The sequence below is a fragment of the Blennius ocellaris genome (genome assembly GCF_963422515.1).
Source record: "Blennius ocellaris genome assembly, chromosome: 7".
NCBI lineage: Eukaryota > Metazoa > Chordata > Actinopteri > Blenniiformes > Blenniidae > Blennius > Blennius ocellaris.
In genome coordinates, this window is record NC_137656.1 from 24,145,563 (window position 1) to 24,161,729 (window position 16,167).

General features: G+C 41.8%; 1 protein-coding gene across 1 annotated transcript in view; it reads right to left on the reverse strand.

The window, feature by feature from the left end:
* The window catches only part of galnt9 (polypeptide N-acetylgalactosaminyltransferase 9), a 106,020-nt gene extending 91,343 nt beyond the window's left edge, over positions 1-14,677 (reverse strand). The window contains exon 1 of the mRNA XM_080498914.1: positions 14,229-14,677. Coding sequence (XP_080355040.1) covers positions 14,229-14,469 — 241 coding nt within the window. The 5' untranslated portion in view covers positions 14,470-14,677. The remainder of the gene's footprint in view (positions 1-14,228) is intronic.
* Positions 14,678-16,167: the final 1,490 nt, after the last annotated feature.

A 16,167-nucleotide genomic window follows, 5' to 3' on the forward strand; every position in this document is an offset into this window, starting at 1 on the left:
TGTGTGTGTGTGTGTGTGTGTGTGTGTGTGTGTGTGTGTGTGTGTGTATGTAGTACTTTAAGGGTTGCTGAAACAGTGAACATGTGCTCTATAAGTGAAATCCATTTGGTTTCATTTTTCCATTCTGACCAGAATTTGACCAATTTTTCAAAAAAGACTTTTAAACCCTTTTCCACTCTCACCTCCTTTGCCCATAGTCCTTGTTCACACAAAAATGAATACTTTTTGTGTTCAGAAACGTTTTGCATCTACACAGCTACATTTATAAACAATATCCAATTCCATGGAAACAGCAGAAACATTAAAAACGTGGTTTTCATGTAGTACCACTAGTCAGTGCTGTTGTTTGTTTTATTATAATGAACCCACACACACTTACAAGCAGAGAGCAATATGCTAAAAGCATTACACAATGGAGAGCACAGAGACATTTGACTAAGATGCATTGTTACTACGGGTGACTCTCAACTATAAAACTACCAAGTCCAAGGAGAACATGAAAGTCATGACACTCTGGAGGCCGCCATGTTTGTTATTGTCTGCCCACTTGCATATGTGCAGAAGAACTATTAACTCCGGCCGTGGTGCACACGAACAGCAGCATCGTGCCAAATAAATTGTCCCTATTTACACAGAGACAGAGCGTTTTTGAAAAGTTGCGTTTCCAGTGGCTGTTGTGTAAACAGGGCCTCAGTGAGCTGGGATTGGCTCAAACTCTGGATAAAGCTGTATAGAAGACAACCAGAATGAATCCTACCCAGCTGTGTCTTCTTCACTCTCTCATTGTGTGTCTGGAAATAAGACTCAACATTTTCCTTCCTGTTCCGTCAACTTCCTGAATCCTGTCCAGTTGAATGACTGTTTGTCCACCTTGTTTAGGTATTTTAGTAAACTAGTTTAGGTTATCTCATGTGACTTTTTGTTTCAGTAGCTGTGATTATGTGGCCACTTTTTTTTGTAAATCTGATTGAATTATTTCTTATGGAGAGATTAGAACCGACGAGTGGGAATGAGATCACATACACAAGTACTCAGATTGATGTGTGCGTTTATATGCACAACAAATGGATGAATCCCATAATGCTTTTGCAGCACGACACTGGCCATTTGTTACACGTGCACATGATACTGCGTGCAGCTTTACCCAGAAGGTCACTGGTATTGAAGATGGATTTGTTTTCTTTTTCTGTTTTCTGTTTCTTTAGATACTGCAAGACCGAAGATGTGTTCTTCCTGTTCTGAGTCTGATCTGGAAGAAACAAGCGCAAAATATTTTTTCCTGTTGAGTGACAAATTTAAGGACCAGTTCTGATTTGTCATTTCCATTTTTCTCAAATGAATGTGCGTGAAATGTCACTTGGTGACATCCTGATGCACACATAGCTCCAGCAGTGGAAAGTAATCTGACGTGCTGTTATTTTGGACTCTGATTGGATCACAAACAGAGTTACACCGAATCCTTCGATCTGATTTTAATTCACTTTGATGGGGCCAATCTAATAAGATGTGACGTTTGCGTGATGCAATCAAATCAGCGTTTAATTGGATTGGCTGCAGTCAGTTTAAAAGATAAAAACTATTTGGATCCAAAGACGATGGGGAAGCAAATGATAGTCTGTGCAAATCATTGGCTTTCGGGAAGTCTCACATATCATATAGCATGAAACCAGTGCATCTGTTACACGGGTGTTTCATCTTCACTACATTTGCATTGCAATCAGTTCTATAATTGGAGCTTATAGAATGAATATCATTTTCATCCTCCACTCATTCCATTTTCATCATTTGTTTTTCCCAAAGAAAGCTCAAAAGTAAGAAGGCACACTAAGAGAAGGCAGTGCCCTTTTCCATCCCTTCTCTGGGTCTTTACAATTTGCACCCTATGCAGAACTATATTACCTTCTCATTAAAGTTAATTTCATCCTGTAGTTTTGGGATCCAGCCATCTACTAATATCAGCTTCGTCCCCTACAGGCTTGTTGGAGGGCTTCAGCCAATCCCTGCTGACTCAGACAGGGTGCACCTTTTTACAGACAAACACACAACAGCACCATGCTTTCCCAACATTTTTGTTTGTCTTGTAGTTGGAGTCGGTTGGTCTCGCGGATTTCTTTTGTGAACTTTAGTCTGACATTGAACCACCAGATGTTACACTGAGCCACTGATTGCTAATTATAGCATCATTATGGAAGCAGCATGTAACACCGCCAGGACCATGAAGGGGTTGTTGAAACAGCGCTGGTCCGATGCAGGTCCTTTTATCTCACAAAGATCGCCTGAAGTGAGGCCAGATTGTCGGCCTGTGTGCTTCAGTGACGAATGAGAGCGGGTCCTTTGTCTCCTCCGATCACATTCCACTTCTTTCGTCTGACACAACTAAATTCAGCACAGGATTTAATGTGATGGACTTAGAAAAAACCCTGCGCTCTCATTAAAATGACTCATGACTGATTTTTAACAAGCTGCCACTTTGATGCCGTGACAGTGGCATTTTCAAAAAGGGAAGGAGGAAAATGGGGTGCTGTGTCAAATCTGAAATCTTCCATGATGAAAAAAGCACATTCAGATCTCTGAGGGACTGTAAGAATATGATCCGGCTGAGGCGGGGAGGCTGTTTGACTTTTGATATTTTGTAAGTTCAAATCCTCTTGGGGAAACAATCAGCAGCACTGTGCCAGTCTTGACAGTTTCAGCATCACTAGAATGGGTTTGTTTGTGCAGAAAATTCATTTCTGTGAAATAATGTACTTATGAACTAATATATTGATTCTTTTATATATTGATTTAACTCAGGATGCTGGAGTAAATCCCAGATGACATGCAAACTCAACACAGGCCAAGCTTGAGCCAAAGACTGAAACTGGGAATACTGTCGCTGTGAGTCACATCTATCTTAGACACACAAACAAACAGTCAAACATGGAAAAGACGCTGCATTTTTCTATTATGTTTGGAAAATTTCTACTTCTGATTGTGAAGGTTTAAATCATGGTATACTGCTCCGAGTGACTGGATAGAAGTGGCAGCATTTTAAGAGAAAACAATAAACAGACAGATTTCCCAAAAGTCCACCAATAGACCACTGTTTTGGTTCCCAGAGATGTGATCCATACAGACGTATTAATGAATCATTTTGTGTATATAATCAAGGTTTAATCGAACTATATAGATGCTTCAAAGAGTAAAAGTCTGTTGACTCAATGATAGGGTCGTGAAAGCACTCCTCTCCTCCCACAACTGCAAAGACATTTGTGATGCTAAATTGTAGTTCTGGATATAAATGTGTGTGAAAACTGAACAGAAGGTTTTGGAGAAACATTGAAGAAATGACACGATAAAGAACAATATCACTGAGACACCAGGGACTCTTGGAACAGCCGGGAAACACTCTGATGAGTTGGGAATACAATCATAGAAAATAGAAATCCTAAACGAGGGAAACAAAGCAAAACACTTAACATTGGGGGTGTGGCATGGACAAACTTGTCATCTGGGTCCTGTAAGCCATTAAGAAAGTGATGCAGGGGCATAATTGTTGTCTTGAGACGCTGTAAACAAAACCTTTATGTTCTACATAGAATGCACTGCAATAAACTGAATGAAGACGTTTATTTGTTCAGCGAGCTTCCCAGTCAAAGCTTGTGTGATTGAGATTCTTGGCAGACTTGTCATTGACTTCCCACACAAATGAAGGAAGATAAATACCATCATACCTCTAGAGTCAGTTTTCTTTTTTTGTAGGAAATCTCAGAGAAAAAAAAAAGACATTAAAAAAGACTATAAATCTGGGCCATAGAAAGATTACGAACTCTCACTCAGCAGTAACTTTGCACAGGAGATAAACTTTGCCGAGTTCGTTGTTATGGGAGCGTGATGTCACGCGTCAGCCTTCAATGCTATTTGACTATTTAAAATTCCCAGAAACTGTGGGATAATGTCAGAGAATTGCTATGCGAGCCAAGCCTCCAGCGTGGCCTCCGCAGAATAATCGCGCCGCGTCTGTTCTCCATATCAACAGATGGACACACAGACAGTAAGTAAACAGCGCATACCAATGAAGAGCTCAGCTCTCAGCTTCACCCCTTCAGGAACCGCGGGGTAATCACCATATTTGGATGGCCTCAAATCCTCGGGTGCTACTGAAGATTTGTAATTGGAGCTGAATGGTTGCAAACTGGCTTCTCCCGTGAGAGGGATTTAGCATGCCCTGCACCAGCCAATGCGGTGGCATTTTGACAAGCATGGGTGGGGTTCACGTCACGGACCAGCCATCTGGCATCGGCGCCCGTGTCACACAATAATACAGATATCCTCTGGAGCCGGGGACTCCAGTCTGGAGGGTCTCTCCGTCTCTGTGTGAGTCTTGGAAGCGGGACAACGGCTGCCAACTTTGTTTTCTAATCACTGCGTTATTTTTGCCTCTCCCTGTCTTCGAGTGCCTCGGGTTGACTGATGGGGAATTTCATTATGGGATGGAACCTGTATGTCTGATCTGTCAACAAAAGTGTAATTATTTCAGAGAGACTATATTATCATAACGAGGTGGGTTGTTTTTTTTTGTCTTGTCTACATGTAAACACAAGTGCAATGAACCGACGCTACAGAGAGGATTTACTTTTAATTGTCCTTGTTTTGATGTATTTTTTAATTAGGAAAAAAAAGCTCTGCAAGTATCTTCAGGTGAAAAAAAATCGCTCTTCCTCGCTTTGATTTGTGCTTTCATGTTTTCTTCATTTTGCACCAAAGTACCAAATAACAAAAGAAAAAAAAAAAACATGAATATTCATAAATGATTCAAAGCTGGGCTTCTTTTAACACCCTAACATTTATTTTCTAAAATGGATGACTAACAAACAAAAATAGACTCGTATAAACCAAGATCTTGAAAGACAGAATTGGATTGTGTACGTCTGTGGGCAGAGTGTCATACTAAGACAACAATGAGGATTAAAATCTCTCTGACTAGATGAAAATGACTTTACACATGATCCAGTGAGGCACTTTGTATAAAAGCAGCCAGTAAGCTGTTTTGATTTGGACCCCAAAAAAAATAAAGGATGGCAATGACTGGAGGCTGACACAGCAAACGGTAGTATTATAACCAACTCAATGCGGAAAAAGACACTTGCAAACACACAATGCACATGCAAATGCAAAATTCACTTGGAAAACCCCGTAATTGTCCACTCCCACTATATAGGAAGAAACATCAACTATGATGTGTTTGTACTTCGTATGGAGCCGCTGGTGGACTACACACCCAAAAAAACTGCAAACGAGAAAAGGAGGGTATCTACGGCAGAGGCGGACAACCAATTCTCCCAGGGCGCCACTTGAAAAATGACCACTAATATTGAGGACCGAGATTCAAGTAGGCTTGAATTTTGCTCTCAAAGAATTGTTTTTGTTGTTGTTGTTTGTTTTTGACACAGTTTACGTGAACTATTGTGGCGTTGCTTTCCTGTTCTCTGTCTGGTAATCATAACCACATTTTTCAAACATTTTGAGTTAGACCAAAAAGTAAATGAAAATGACCACCTTTTTGGGTTTTTTAAACGGCAATTTCCTGGCCATAACATTAAAAAAATGTGACCAATATAGATGTAATACATCCAATAATAAGAGTGCCATGGTCCTGAGGGCCGGTCAAGCAGAACTGAGGGACACGTTGACACTTTGACGATGCAGTGAAGACTGTTTGCCCTTCAGCCAGACACCAGAGACAGTTCAAGGTGACGGAGATGAAGATGTGTGATGTACAAAGTGTAATTCACAGGGAGGGATAAACACCCTCCACCCCTACATTGCCAATGAAGCTACCTCATCAGCACATCAGATCAAAAACAGCACACAATGATCTTTAAAGTCTATGTACAAATACGGAGTGAAACTCACCCAACTGCCAACTGAATTCACTCACATCACATATCAATTCCTCACAAGATGTGATCTTTAATCGAATGCTGGATATATATTTTCAACAGTTGACCCACAAGCAGTAAATGACGTTCATCCATGTGGAACAGTTTGAAGCTACAGTGAGTCTTTGCAGTTGTTGTATCTGCAACATTTATAGACATGCTGTAACCTGTGAAACAAGGTTACATCGGTTACATTTGCTTTTTATAATTAAATCACTTTAACGCATTGTTCATTTATCTGATTGTTTTTCATTTTATGTGACCTTCCGAGCTTTCTGGCTTCCAAACAGGTCCTAACGAACAAAACAATTACACAGAAAATGTGAGGAAAATGGTGTTTATTGGATTACCCCGGAGCAATAAATGTTAAACCAATGTAAAAGCCAGTTTACGTCTCTTGTAAAGATTACTGCACCTGTGAGGAACATGACTTTGTGTGACAAGGATCCAAGAGTTCAATCAACCGGCTGTGTGATTGGCAGCTCCCGACGCTGATCAATATCAAGATAAGATTCAGCAACCATCTCCACGGTGCGAGAACAAAATGTATTCCCGAGTGTTGTTTATCAGAGACGACTCAAGGATTCTGGAGAGGGAATAGTGCAATGGCTTCAAACCCTCTGTACATATGTGGGATTAGGATGAAGGAAAGTGAGACTGAGGTGGTTTGATGACGTTAAAAGAAGAGAAAGCTAAAACTGGGGCAAGGAGCTACCGGCGGAGGAAAAAACAGGAGGAGGACTAAAGTGGAGGAAGTTGGATAACGTTGGCGCACTGAGGGACAACGTCCTGGACGGAGACTGTTGTTAACAGCGACTCCATTGTAAATGTAAAGGAAAAGAGTTTTTCTTGGTGTTATTGTCTCCTCCTGCCTTCGATTATATCCAAAGCATTTGACCTAAACATTCAAATATAATTGAAAAAAACCTTACTTCCTGTGCTTTTGCTCTTTCATTTACTTTCATTCACAGTGCAGTTGCACTTTTATCGTTTCACTACGCACCAATTACAGTTCAACATCTGCTTCTTCCTCTCTGACTTCATTCATATCCAGAGTGTCAGCTCGATGTTTCCTCTGCAACGTCAGGCACCAATTTCAATCTCATTGTGTCCGGGCGCGCGTCTGTCTCCGCACTTGCTCTTCACAATCCATTTGTCCAAATTTCTCTGACATAATACAGTAAATCCATAACAGGGATGAATAATACAGTAACCTTCAGGGTCTGTCTGATTTGCCCTTTATAAGACAGAGTCTTAAATTCAAAGACGACCTCAATTTTAATGAATGATTTAAGAGCAAGAGTGTGTCCAAAGTGATGCTGCAGAGCTCTAAATATTGATGCTGTGGAGATGAAGGCGATTCAGCAATATCGTCAAGACGGGGGAAATAATTTGTTCGAGAGAGGTTCAAAGCCTTCAACTCCCCCAAAAAAACAAAAAAACAAAAAACAAAAAAACAAAAAACAAAAAAAAATGTGGGAGTGAAGCTGCAGTAAACTTAGCTCTGCTCCTCAAAACAGTAGGAAGAGGAACTTTGATTTTGAAATTAGAAGCACCGCATCTCCAGATTCCCACCGAACAATACTATGTTGTCCTCTTGAAACATTTAAGGCACCCAAGAGCCTCCGTGAGTGCAAGTTCACCAAATATGGAGCCCAAACAGGCCATTAGGTTCCTTTCCTTTTTATCATCCATCCATCTTTTATACTGCTTTATCCAAGCCAGGGTTGCAGGGTACTGGAGCCGAGCCCAGTTAACTCTTCACATGTCAACACTGTGCAGAATTACAGTCTATTTTGAGCGGAGATGTCAAACATAAGACACGTGGGTCAAAACCAGCCCTAATGAGGCTTCAATCCAGCCAATTATAAACATCTCAAAGACTTACAAAAACATAGATGTTTTAACAAATTCCTTAAGAAACAACAATGAGCCCCCCGAGATATCAGTGCTGCTGCCATGAAAGCTGACGACCTTGTTTCAATCAAACTAGCCTCAAAGGTTATGCTGCCAGTGTGAGTTTTTAAAAAACACGCACAAAGCAACAGCTATAGCAAAATATTTTTGGACACTTAACTGTATTTTGCACCAAATAATTTCAATAAAATTGGCTTTATGTTCAGATTCTAGTCATTTTCCATCATATTTATTTGGCTTGGAGAAAATGTAGACATTTGCATCACGTATACTCTGCACCACAACAAATAAAAACATAAAAGTTTACATTTAATGGCTATTATGGCTCTATTTTCCCAGTCCGGCCCACTCAAGATCAAATCAGGCTGCATGTTGCCCCTGAAACAAAATGTGTTTGACACATATAATGTAGATGCACCAACTTGAATCGCCGGTTTCTGCACTGTGAGAGGAAACTGGAGTACTTGGAACAAACCCCACATGCACACACAAACAATGAAAACATGCCAATCCCAGACAGAAAACCCTCAACTGGAGCTTCCATTAGGCATTTATTTTTCATTTTTCACAACAGTTCGCGTGAGCTTACAATTGTTTGTAAGTATAAACTTTAATACAAATGTATTAAAGGATCCATTCATAGTTACAGTCTGACTTTTCCTGCTAATATTTGTCTTCAACTTCATGCTTGTTCATTATACTGCATATGAAACGAGCAAATACACATCAGCATGTATGTTGTGTATGTTGTTAACGCTGAATACGTTAAATATTTATAAAATCTAAGGCCTCAACAGCTGTTTCTGTGACACAAAAATATTTGCAGACTAACTGTCACCAGTCGTTGATCAGATTACACGCGGCATCTTTTTCACGAGTTGTTATTACGGGTGGTTTAAGCCCTGCATATAGAAGTTACTGTTTACACATGCATTGGGCTCAGTTTTCATAAAAAACAGGCTGTGTGCACTCAAATGATCCGCGGTCCCCAACTGCAGCTTGTTGGGTTTTCATCTACTATCAAGTCACGTAAAGGTGCCGTGCTTCAATCGACCCACGGTGAGTAAATAGCAAACTTATTTGCCTGTATTTGTGTACATTTGAACAGATTTGTAGTATGGAAATGTTGTCGCTCTAAGAGCTTGAAGATGCTGTTCGATCATTCACACACAGATCTTACACCTCTGAGGCTTTTTGCATGTGCAGATCAGTGGCAACTGTCAGTTTTCAACGAGTTCCTGTTCTCTTGTTCTTTTGGGATGAAATGTGTCAGTCTGGTGACGTGTCACAAGGAAAATATATATTCTGCAAAATGCCCACTGCAAAAACTCCCCTCTGGTCGCACTCAGAGGTGGCCTTTAGTCATTTTATTTAAATTCTGTTCTTTATTTCTCTCTGGACTTTTTTACCTTTTTTTTGTACTCTACTCATTTCAGGACCTCAACTCTTATAATTCCCCTCAAATCATGAATTTTAATCCAAAATTTTACATGAAACAATACGATTTTTACACAAATGCCTTTAATATGAGTACAACGAGTACTTTTACCAAATCTGACAATCATTAGCAAGTATTGTGAATGGGCACTGAAACAATTGTGCATGAGTTTGTTTGAGTCATCCAAAAAACACTGCCGAAACAATCAAAATGTTAGATTTATTGAAAATTCAAATCCCCCCGCTGTGACTTGATCCCACCAATAAATGTTGGTAATGTAATCACTGCATGACTTTAAGCCAGCGGTATAAATCAGAGGAACCCTCGCTCCATTTGAAATTGACATTATTTTTCCACGGCTGCCGCCTGATTGTCAGGTGAGTCGCTGAATTCATTATCATGATTCCTCAAGGCTGAGCTGAATTTATACTTATCCGTTTCTGAAACTGTGTTATCCACCAACGCCTCATCTACATACCATTATTGGAATATATTTAATTTCACAAGTCCCCACCACGTCGAGGTGTGGCGCCCCTGCAAGCCGCCGCCATTACAGAAAACACGCGAGCGCGTCGCGATACGTATCATTAAGGTACAGTCTGTACGCGGAGGGGAGTGAGTGTGACATTTCTCCTTTCTCATCAAGTCGTTGCCCCGGCAGGCTTAGCATATAAACAGCGTTAGTTTCTTTGCCATAATTGGGCGTTATAGATAAGAAGCATATCTGGCGCTGCAGCTGGGCCTGTGAGGCTGCCATCCCATCAGCACCTACACAGCAGGAGGAGGCCGGGAGTGACATGCATGGCTGATGACAAGGAGCCTCAGTGTGACCGTAAGCTGTGGGACAACAGCCCGGCTCAACCAGTGACGCACCCAGAGTTGGTCAGGCAACCAAAAATGAACAGTAGCACATTCACTCGCTGACAGCAATATGTTTTTCAGGAGTATTTTTAGAGCTTTCAAGCTTCAAGTGACAGAACAGTGGGAGAGAAGAAAATTCAGCCAAAAAAAATGAAAGTCAGGAGTCGAATCCAGTTTGCCGATAAAACTATCAGAAGCCAAATGATCCGGTGTTTTGGATTTTAGATGCTACTGTACCTGGCTTCTGCAATTAATTATTAGTACTTTCTTTTGAGCCCTTGATATATATGGGACAATTGTAGTAGTCACCTCGCTTTTGTCATTGTTGACTATGAGGTAGAGGAGCATGATCGGTAGTTTTCATGTATTTTTCTTCACAATTATTACTAACTAACATTTGGAATTATATAAAAGTCAAAAAAGGAAGGATTAGGGATGTAGGATTGGTGTTATAGATAAGTATCATGCACATACAATTTGTTTTCCTTTCATGTTTTCCTTTCACCACTTGAATAATGCATTTAACTACAAATCAAAAACACATTGTTTTTCTATGTAGTGTACACTTTAGATTAGTTCAATAGAAAGTATGTCCTATTCTCACACATACATTCAATAAATCTAATATGCTCTATTCATACTACCACTTTTTATGCTATAATCCTCAATAGTGTACATGTATATACATTTTTCCCATTTTGAGATTTATAAAACCAATAATTGGTGAAATATTTGGGATTTTGGTCAATTTTATAAAAATGATATTCCTAGTGGTTTGTGGTTAGTAAACCTTAAATTGATCATATACTCATGTTTCCAATGAACCTGCATTTAAGCTCACTGACCCTTAAAAACCCTCATCACTGTCGCAAAGTCAGATTATTTTTGCCTCTTCCAAAGTTGCGGTACCTAATCTTATTTGTGTATCATTCAGGCTCACAGGACTCAAGCAGGTAAGTACTAGAAAGGATGCATTTGCAGGTTCTGATAGAGTACTTAAGGTCAGAATGCCGCTTCATAAGCTTGTTAACAAGCTTAAACCTCCGTCATCTGATTACCAAAAGCTGGTGGCCTCATCGGCAGGGCCGAGCGGCATTGCTGAAAACCCTTGCGTTGCTGGCAACCCTTGAGTTGCTCATTTCTGCACAGAATGGGCTGCAAACAGAGCTTGACCGTTGTTTTCTTGTTGGGAGTCTGGTGACCGTCCATCAGACAACAATAAAAGAGGAATTCCCTGACTTGTTTATGTCCTTCAAATCTAATTGGCCCCCGCTGCAGTTCCCGTACCGTGCCATTGGTAGGCAATAAACAACAGAGGGAATGGGCAATTACTTCATATCGCTGCTGGACATGGTAATAGTTATTGGCGTACTGAGTCCTCCTCTCACCATAGTTATTCCCAATAGCCACAGAGTACAATTTGTGGTCTGTGCACGATTGAGAAAAGAAGGCCGTTGACCTGGGTATATGAGGGTATGATTAAGTATGCTATTAAAGAGCTTCAGACAAATCGCGGCGGGATTGTGACAGCCAGCAAATGTGTCCAGCCTGCGTTGTACTCCAGACTCTGTCAAGAAAAATTACACAATTTCAAATGCTGTCTTTGTTTTCTTTTCTGTGTCCAACTTGGACGGCTTGAAGAAATTGTTTGCAAATTGTAAATTTCAAATTGTCGCTCATATTGATCATTTATATTATTTGAGTAAATAAATTCTGCAGCCTGCTAACACTGAACAAATCTAATTTATCAAACGCATCGAACATATTTCTGAGCTGCTGCAGGTACTCATGACTGGGATCTGAAATGTTTTTGTTTTATTGCATATTCCTGCACTGAGTTTGTGGCTTGCCTTTCTCTCACCTCTCCGTAGCTATTACCCTCTCTGTATAAATGGTGTCCCAGCTACTTGAACACAACCGCACAGCACAGAGGAGTCAGTTTTGACAATCATTTGCAAAGCTGATATAACTCTTTTGACTGTGTATGTCAAGCCATGAAAGAAGTGAATGTCACCGGGCCTACACTCGGGGTAAATTGACAAATGCGTTTGACTTGAAGTATGTGGAAAAGCAGCTTTTCAGATAGAATTCAGCTGCTGCCCCGCACTCTAAACACATGCGTGAATGTGAAGAATTTTTGCAGAGGCAGTGTGTCTCTGTCCCACAGCTGTAACGAGCCACTGTGTGGGTCTGGCTGCAGTTACTGAGAGGATGCATTGTACTTTTTGAGAGGCAGTGATTGCTGGCTGGATGCCAGATGCCAAGCATAACTGGAACTGACGGAGTGACCCTCAAAATAGCCGCAGACGCTCCGGCATAATAACAAGATCATGCAGAAACAGTCCGCAGCTGCACTGAAGCTGTGAAACGTCCTTAAATGCAGACAACAGTCAAATGGACTGTCAAGCTTTGTCATCTTTTCCGCCATTTTTTTTTGTTTAACTCAGAGCAAGACATTGTATTTTCATTTATATATAAAAAAGAAGTTTACTTTCCCATGAGACTTTCTATGACTTAGCCTGTCTGAATCCAGGGTTTAAGAGCTCTCAGCAGCCTGCATCATAATGGGATATGATCAAATCTCTGACCTCTACTGGTGACCAGCATGAAATACAACAACACAAGAATAAATTGCTTCTCTCCACAAAATCAACTATTTACACAGATAGATGCTCCATTTTGGCAAATAAGCACAGTAAGCTAGTAAATACACTGATATTCCTGAGTGAAACCGATCATTAACCACTGACAGTGAGGCTTGATGTCTCTGCTTCGTACAACATATCATATAAATTCTATGCATTTGAATATGTTCAAACCTTGTTTGTGTTATGTGTGCTTACACTTATTCTCAATATCGTCAAGGGAGACAGGAAGACACAGAAAAGTGCTCCTTTAATTTGGAGAAAGGTTTGTTATTGGAACGGTGACCTGCACAATAGTCAGTGAAGGAGCACAAGGGAACATCATCAGTGAACCAATGTTTTCCCAGTGTTGCTGTTCATTACACCAAGAAATATTATGGCTCGGAGTTAGAGAAAGAGTATAGGTTCAGACTAAACTCCTCATTAGAACAGAAAGAAAATTGCTGAAAAAATATATATATACTGCTGGGGGAAAGAAAATGGAAGATCTGTAAAATTACTAACAATCAGTAATATAGTGGAAATGTAATTTAATGTATTCTCTTTTACACAAATGGAAATATTTACAAATACTATGATAAGTAACATAACCAGGAACCTAAATGGTAAAATATGCAGATGGATTTAATAAAGTTTGGCTTTCGAAAATTCATTCAGAATCTATACAATCTTTCCCAGCATTATCAACGTTATAGACTGATTTAGCCAATTACTTTTCAAGGATGACGAGGATATAATTACCCAACTGTCTTTGTTGTGGTTGTGGATAGTCAGGATTTCCCTGAAGGGAATTAAATCCACGAGTGAGGCAGAGTGAGATGTAACCTGATTTTAAAGCTCGCTGTCGTGCTGAGGAGACCGAATCTGCCCCACAGACTAATGGCCATGTAATGAAATACAAGTCTGTCATTCCTTTATAGAGCCATTACATTAGACTCTCCTTCAAAAAGTCAGACTGCCTGTTAAATCTGATACGTTTCACCAGCTCTGCTGCCTCCAGTTGGATGACAGGAGCCGCTGCTGACACTCAGACTTCCTCTGACTTGGATTGTAAACACAAAAGAACAGACCTCAGTGCTTAAAGCAGAAGTTTGGATGCAGTTAAGTCAATTATAGGACGAGCCTGTTAGAGCCTGATAGGCTGTTGACAATACAGTCCAGTGAAGCCTGCCAAGAGGGGACATATAGAAACTATTGCAACATAATGCATCACCCTGCTTCATTAGCCTCTCAATAAGCACTGCCCCAAGCAGCAGACCTTTGCTCTCCAACAGGTTTTAAAGCGTGAAGATGAATGAGGCTACAGACTGAGAGAAGAATATACGGGAGTCATGGTCCCGAGGACAAACTCACCTGGGAACAATCTGAAAAAGTAATCTACACTCAACCACAGCTATCTTTGGTAATAGGCTGGCTGTCTGTCCGCCACCTAAAGGCGTCACTCACCGTTTAGCTGGTTGTAGACAACATCCTCCAGCCTCTCCAGCCTCTGGAGAATGGACTGCCTGTCCACCAAGTTGGAAACTTTGCCATTCCTGGCTCGCAGCCTCTGGTCCGAAATGCGCCCAATCTGAATGAGCTCCTCGGATCGGTCCTGAATCCTGCAGTACACCGAGAACAGGATAATCCCCACGAACACCAGGATGTTGACGGTCAGCAAAGTTTTGATTTTGCGTGCCACAGCCATGAAAGAGGGGGATTGTCTGGCTGACTCAGTCAAGCCCAGCAGCGGTTCATGTGCCGGTGGCCTGCGCGGTTGTCGCCTCGCTCCTGCGCGTGTTTCCAGGAGAGAAGGTCAACCGGTGGAGTGGCAGCTTTCAGCACCGCGGACAGCTCCGAGGAGGCTGCGCTCACTCCCGGCGGCGCGCCGCAACTTCAAGGTGGCGGGCGAAAGGTTGCTGTGGTCCGCGGTGCGCTCCTCCGGGGATCCGGGCAGCGCAGGACGGCGAGGGAGGGAGGGAGGGAGGGAGGGAGGGTTTGTGCGCTACCAGCGAGAAACGACGCCCGGGAAGGCGTTCATCCTCCTCCCGCAACGTGGTGAGTCCGCCAGCTCCTCAGCCGCGACGCGTCTCGTCCATCTTCCCGGGGACGCGCTGCAACAGCCGCTCGTAAAGACGCATCTCCGGACGAGCCGATGACATCTCCTCTTATGAAACAAAAATAATTAAAAAGAAGACGCTGTGCCCGCTGGATCCGGTGAAAAATAAACCGGAGGAGCTCGAGTCCACCAAATATGTGCACGCTCAAAAACAAGGCGGCGTTTCTCTCTCTCTCTCTCTCTCGCTCTCTCTCTCTCTCTCTCTCTCTCTCTCTCTCTCTCTCTCTCTCTCTCCCTCTCCCTCTCTCTCTGTATATTCGTTCCGTCAGTCCATTGCTGGCCGTCTGTTGTGGGATGAGTTGGATTCGCCCTGAGATGCGGAGAAGCGGTGCAGTCGCTCGGTGTCGGTAGGAGAGATGTAGCCGGGCTCTGGCATGTTGTCTCTCCCCTCCCTCCTCCCTCTCTCTCTCTCTCTCTCTCTCTCTCTCTCTCTCTCTCTCTCTCTCTCTCTCTCTCTCTCTCTCTCTCTCTGTCTCTCTCTCTCTCTGCGTCCTGACGTTCACAGGCACAACCATGAATATTCACGAGCCGGAGAGGAAAATAAACAGCGTGCATCCGTGATAGCGGCGCATATACTTCCACTTGGTTAGCGCAGCCTCGAACGCGTGTATCCGGCTGGTGAACTGTGAAAACGTGGTGACAGATTTGTCCGATTTGATCCGTAATGCGCAGGTTAACAGTTTCCACCTCACCTCTGATGCCTTTGCCACAGGCAGCCTCGAAGTTTATCGTCCATGTTTTGTTTTTGTTTTTGAGTTAGTGTTTTTTTTTTATTTGCATCTGCATGCATGATCAACTTCACAAGTACAATGATCATTTCATTAATCACATGCTTGACTGGACTTGAAGCTCCATGTCATAGAATAAACATGCTCTAAGCCTTTAAAGTGCATGGCCCTTTTCAGTCAAACCCATTGGGAAGACAGATAGTATTCATTTATTCATCCATTCGCCTTCTATAGATCTCAGGGTTGGAGGGTGTTGGGGCCAATTGCAGCTGCCTGGGTACTTTGTTACAGTCCATCACAAGGAAAACGAAGTCAGATAGACACACACACACACACAGAGACATTAAATTAGAGACACCAATTAACCTTGAATACATATTTTGAGTGCAGGACACAGTCATTCCATTTTCTTAAGTAACTCTTCGACATTGTCTCAAAATGACAAGCAATAGAAGAATTATGATTTGAACCAAAGCTCCTTAACAGACTGGGATACTTTAAATTAAACCTAAACCCTTAATATATGAATAGGCCAGACCAATAAAAGCATAAAAGCCAT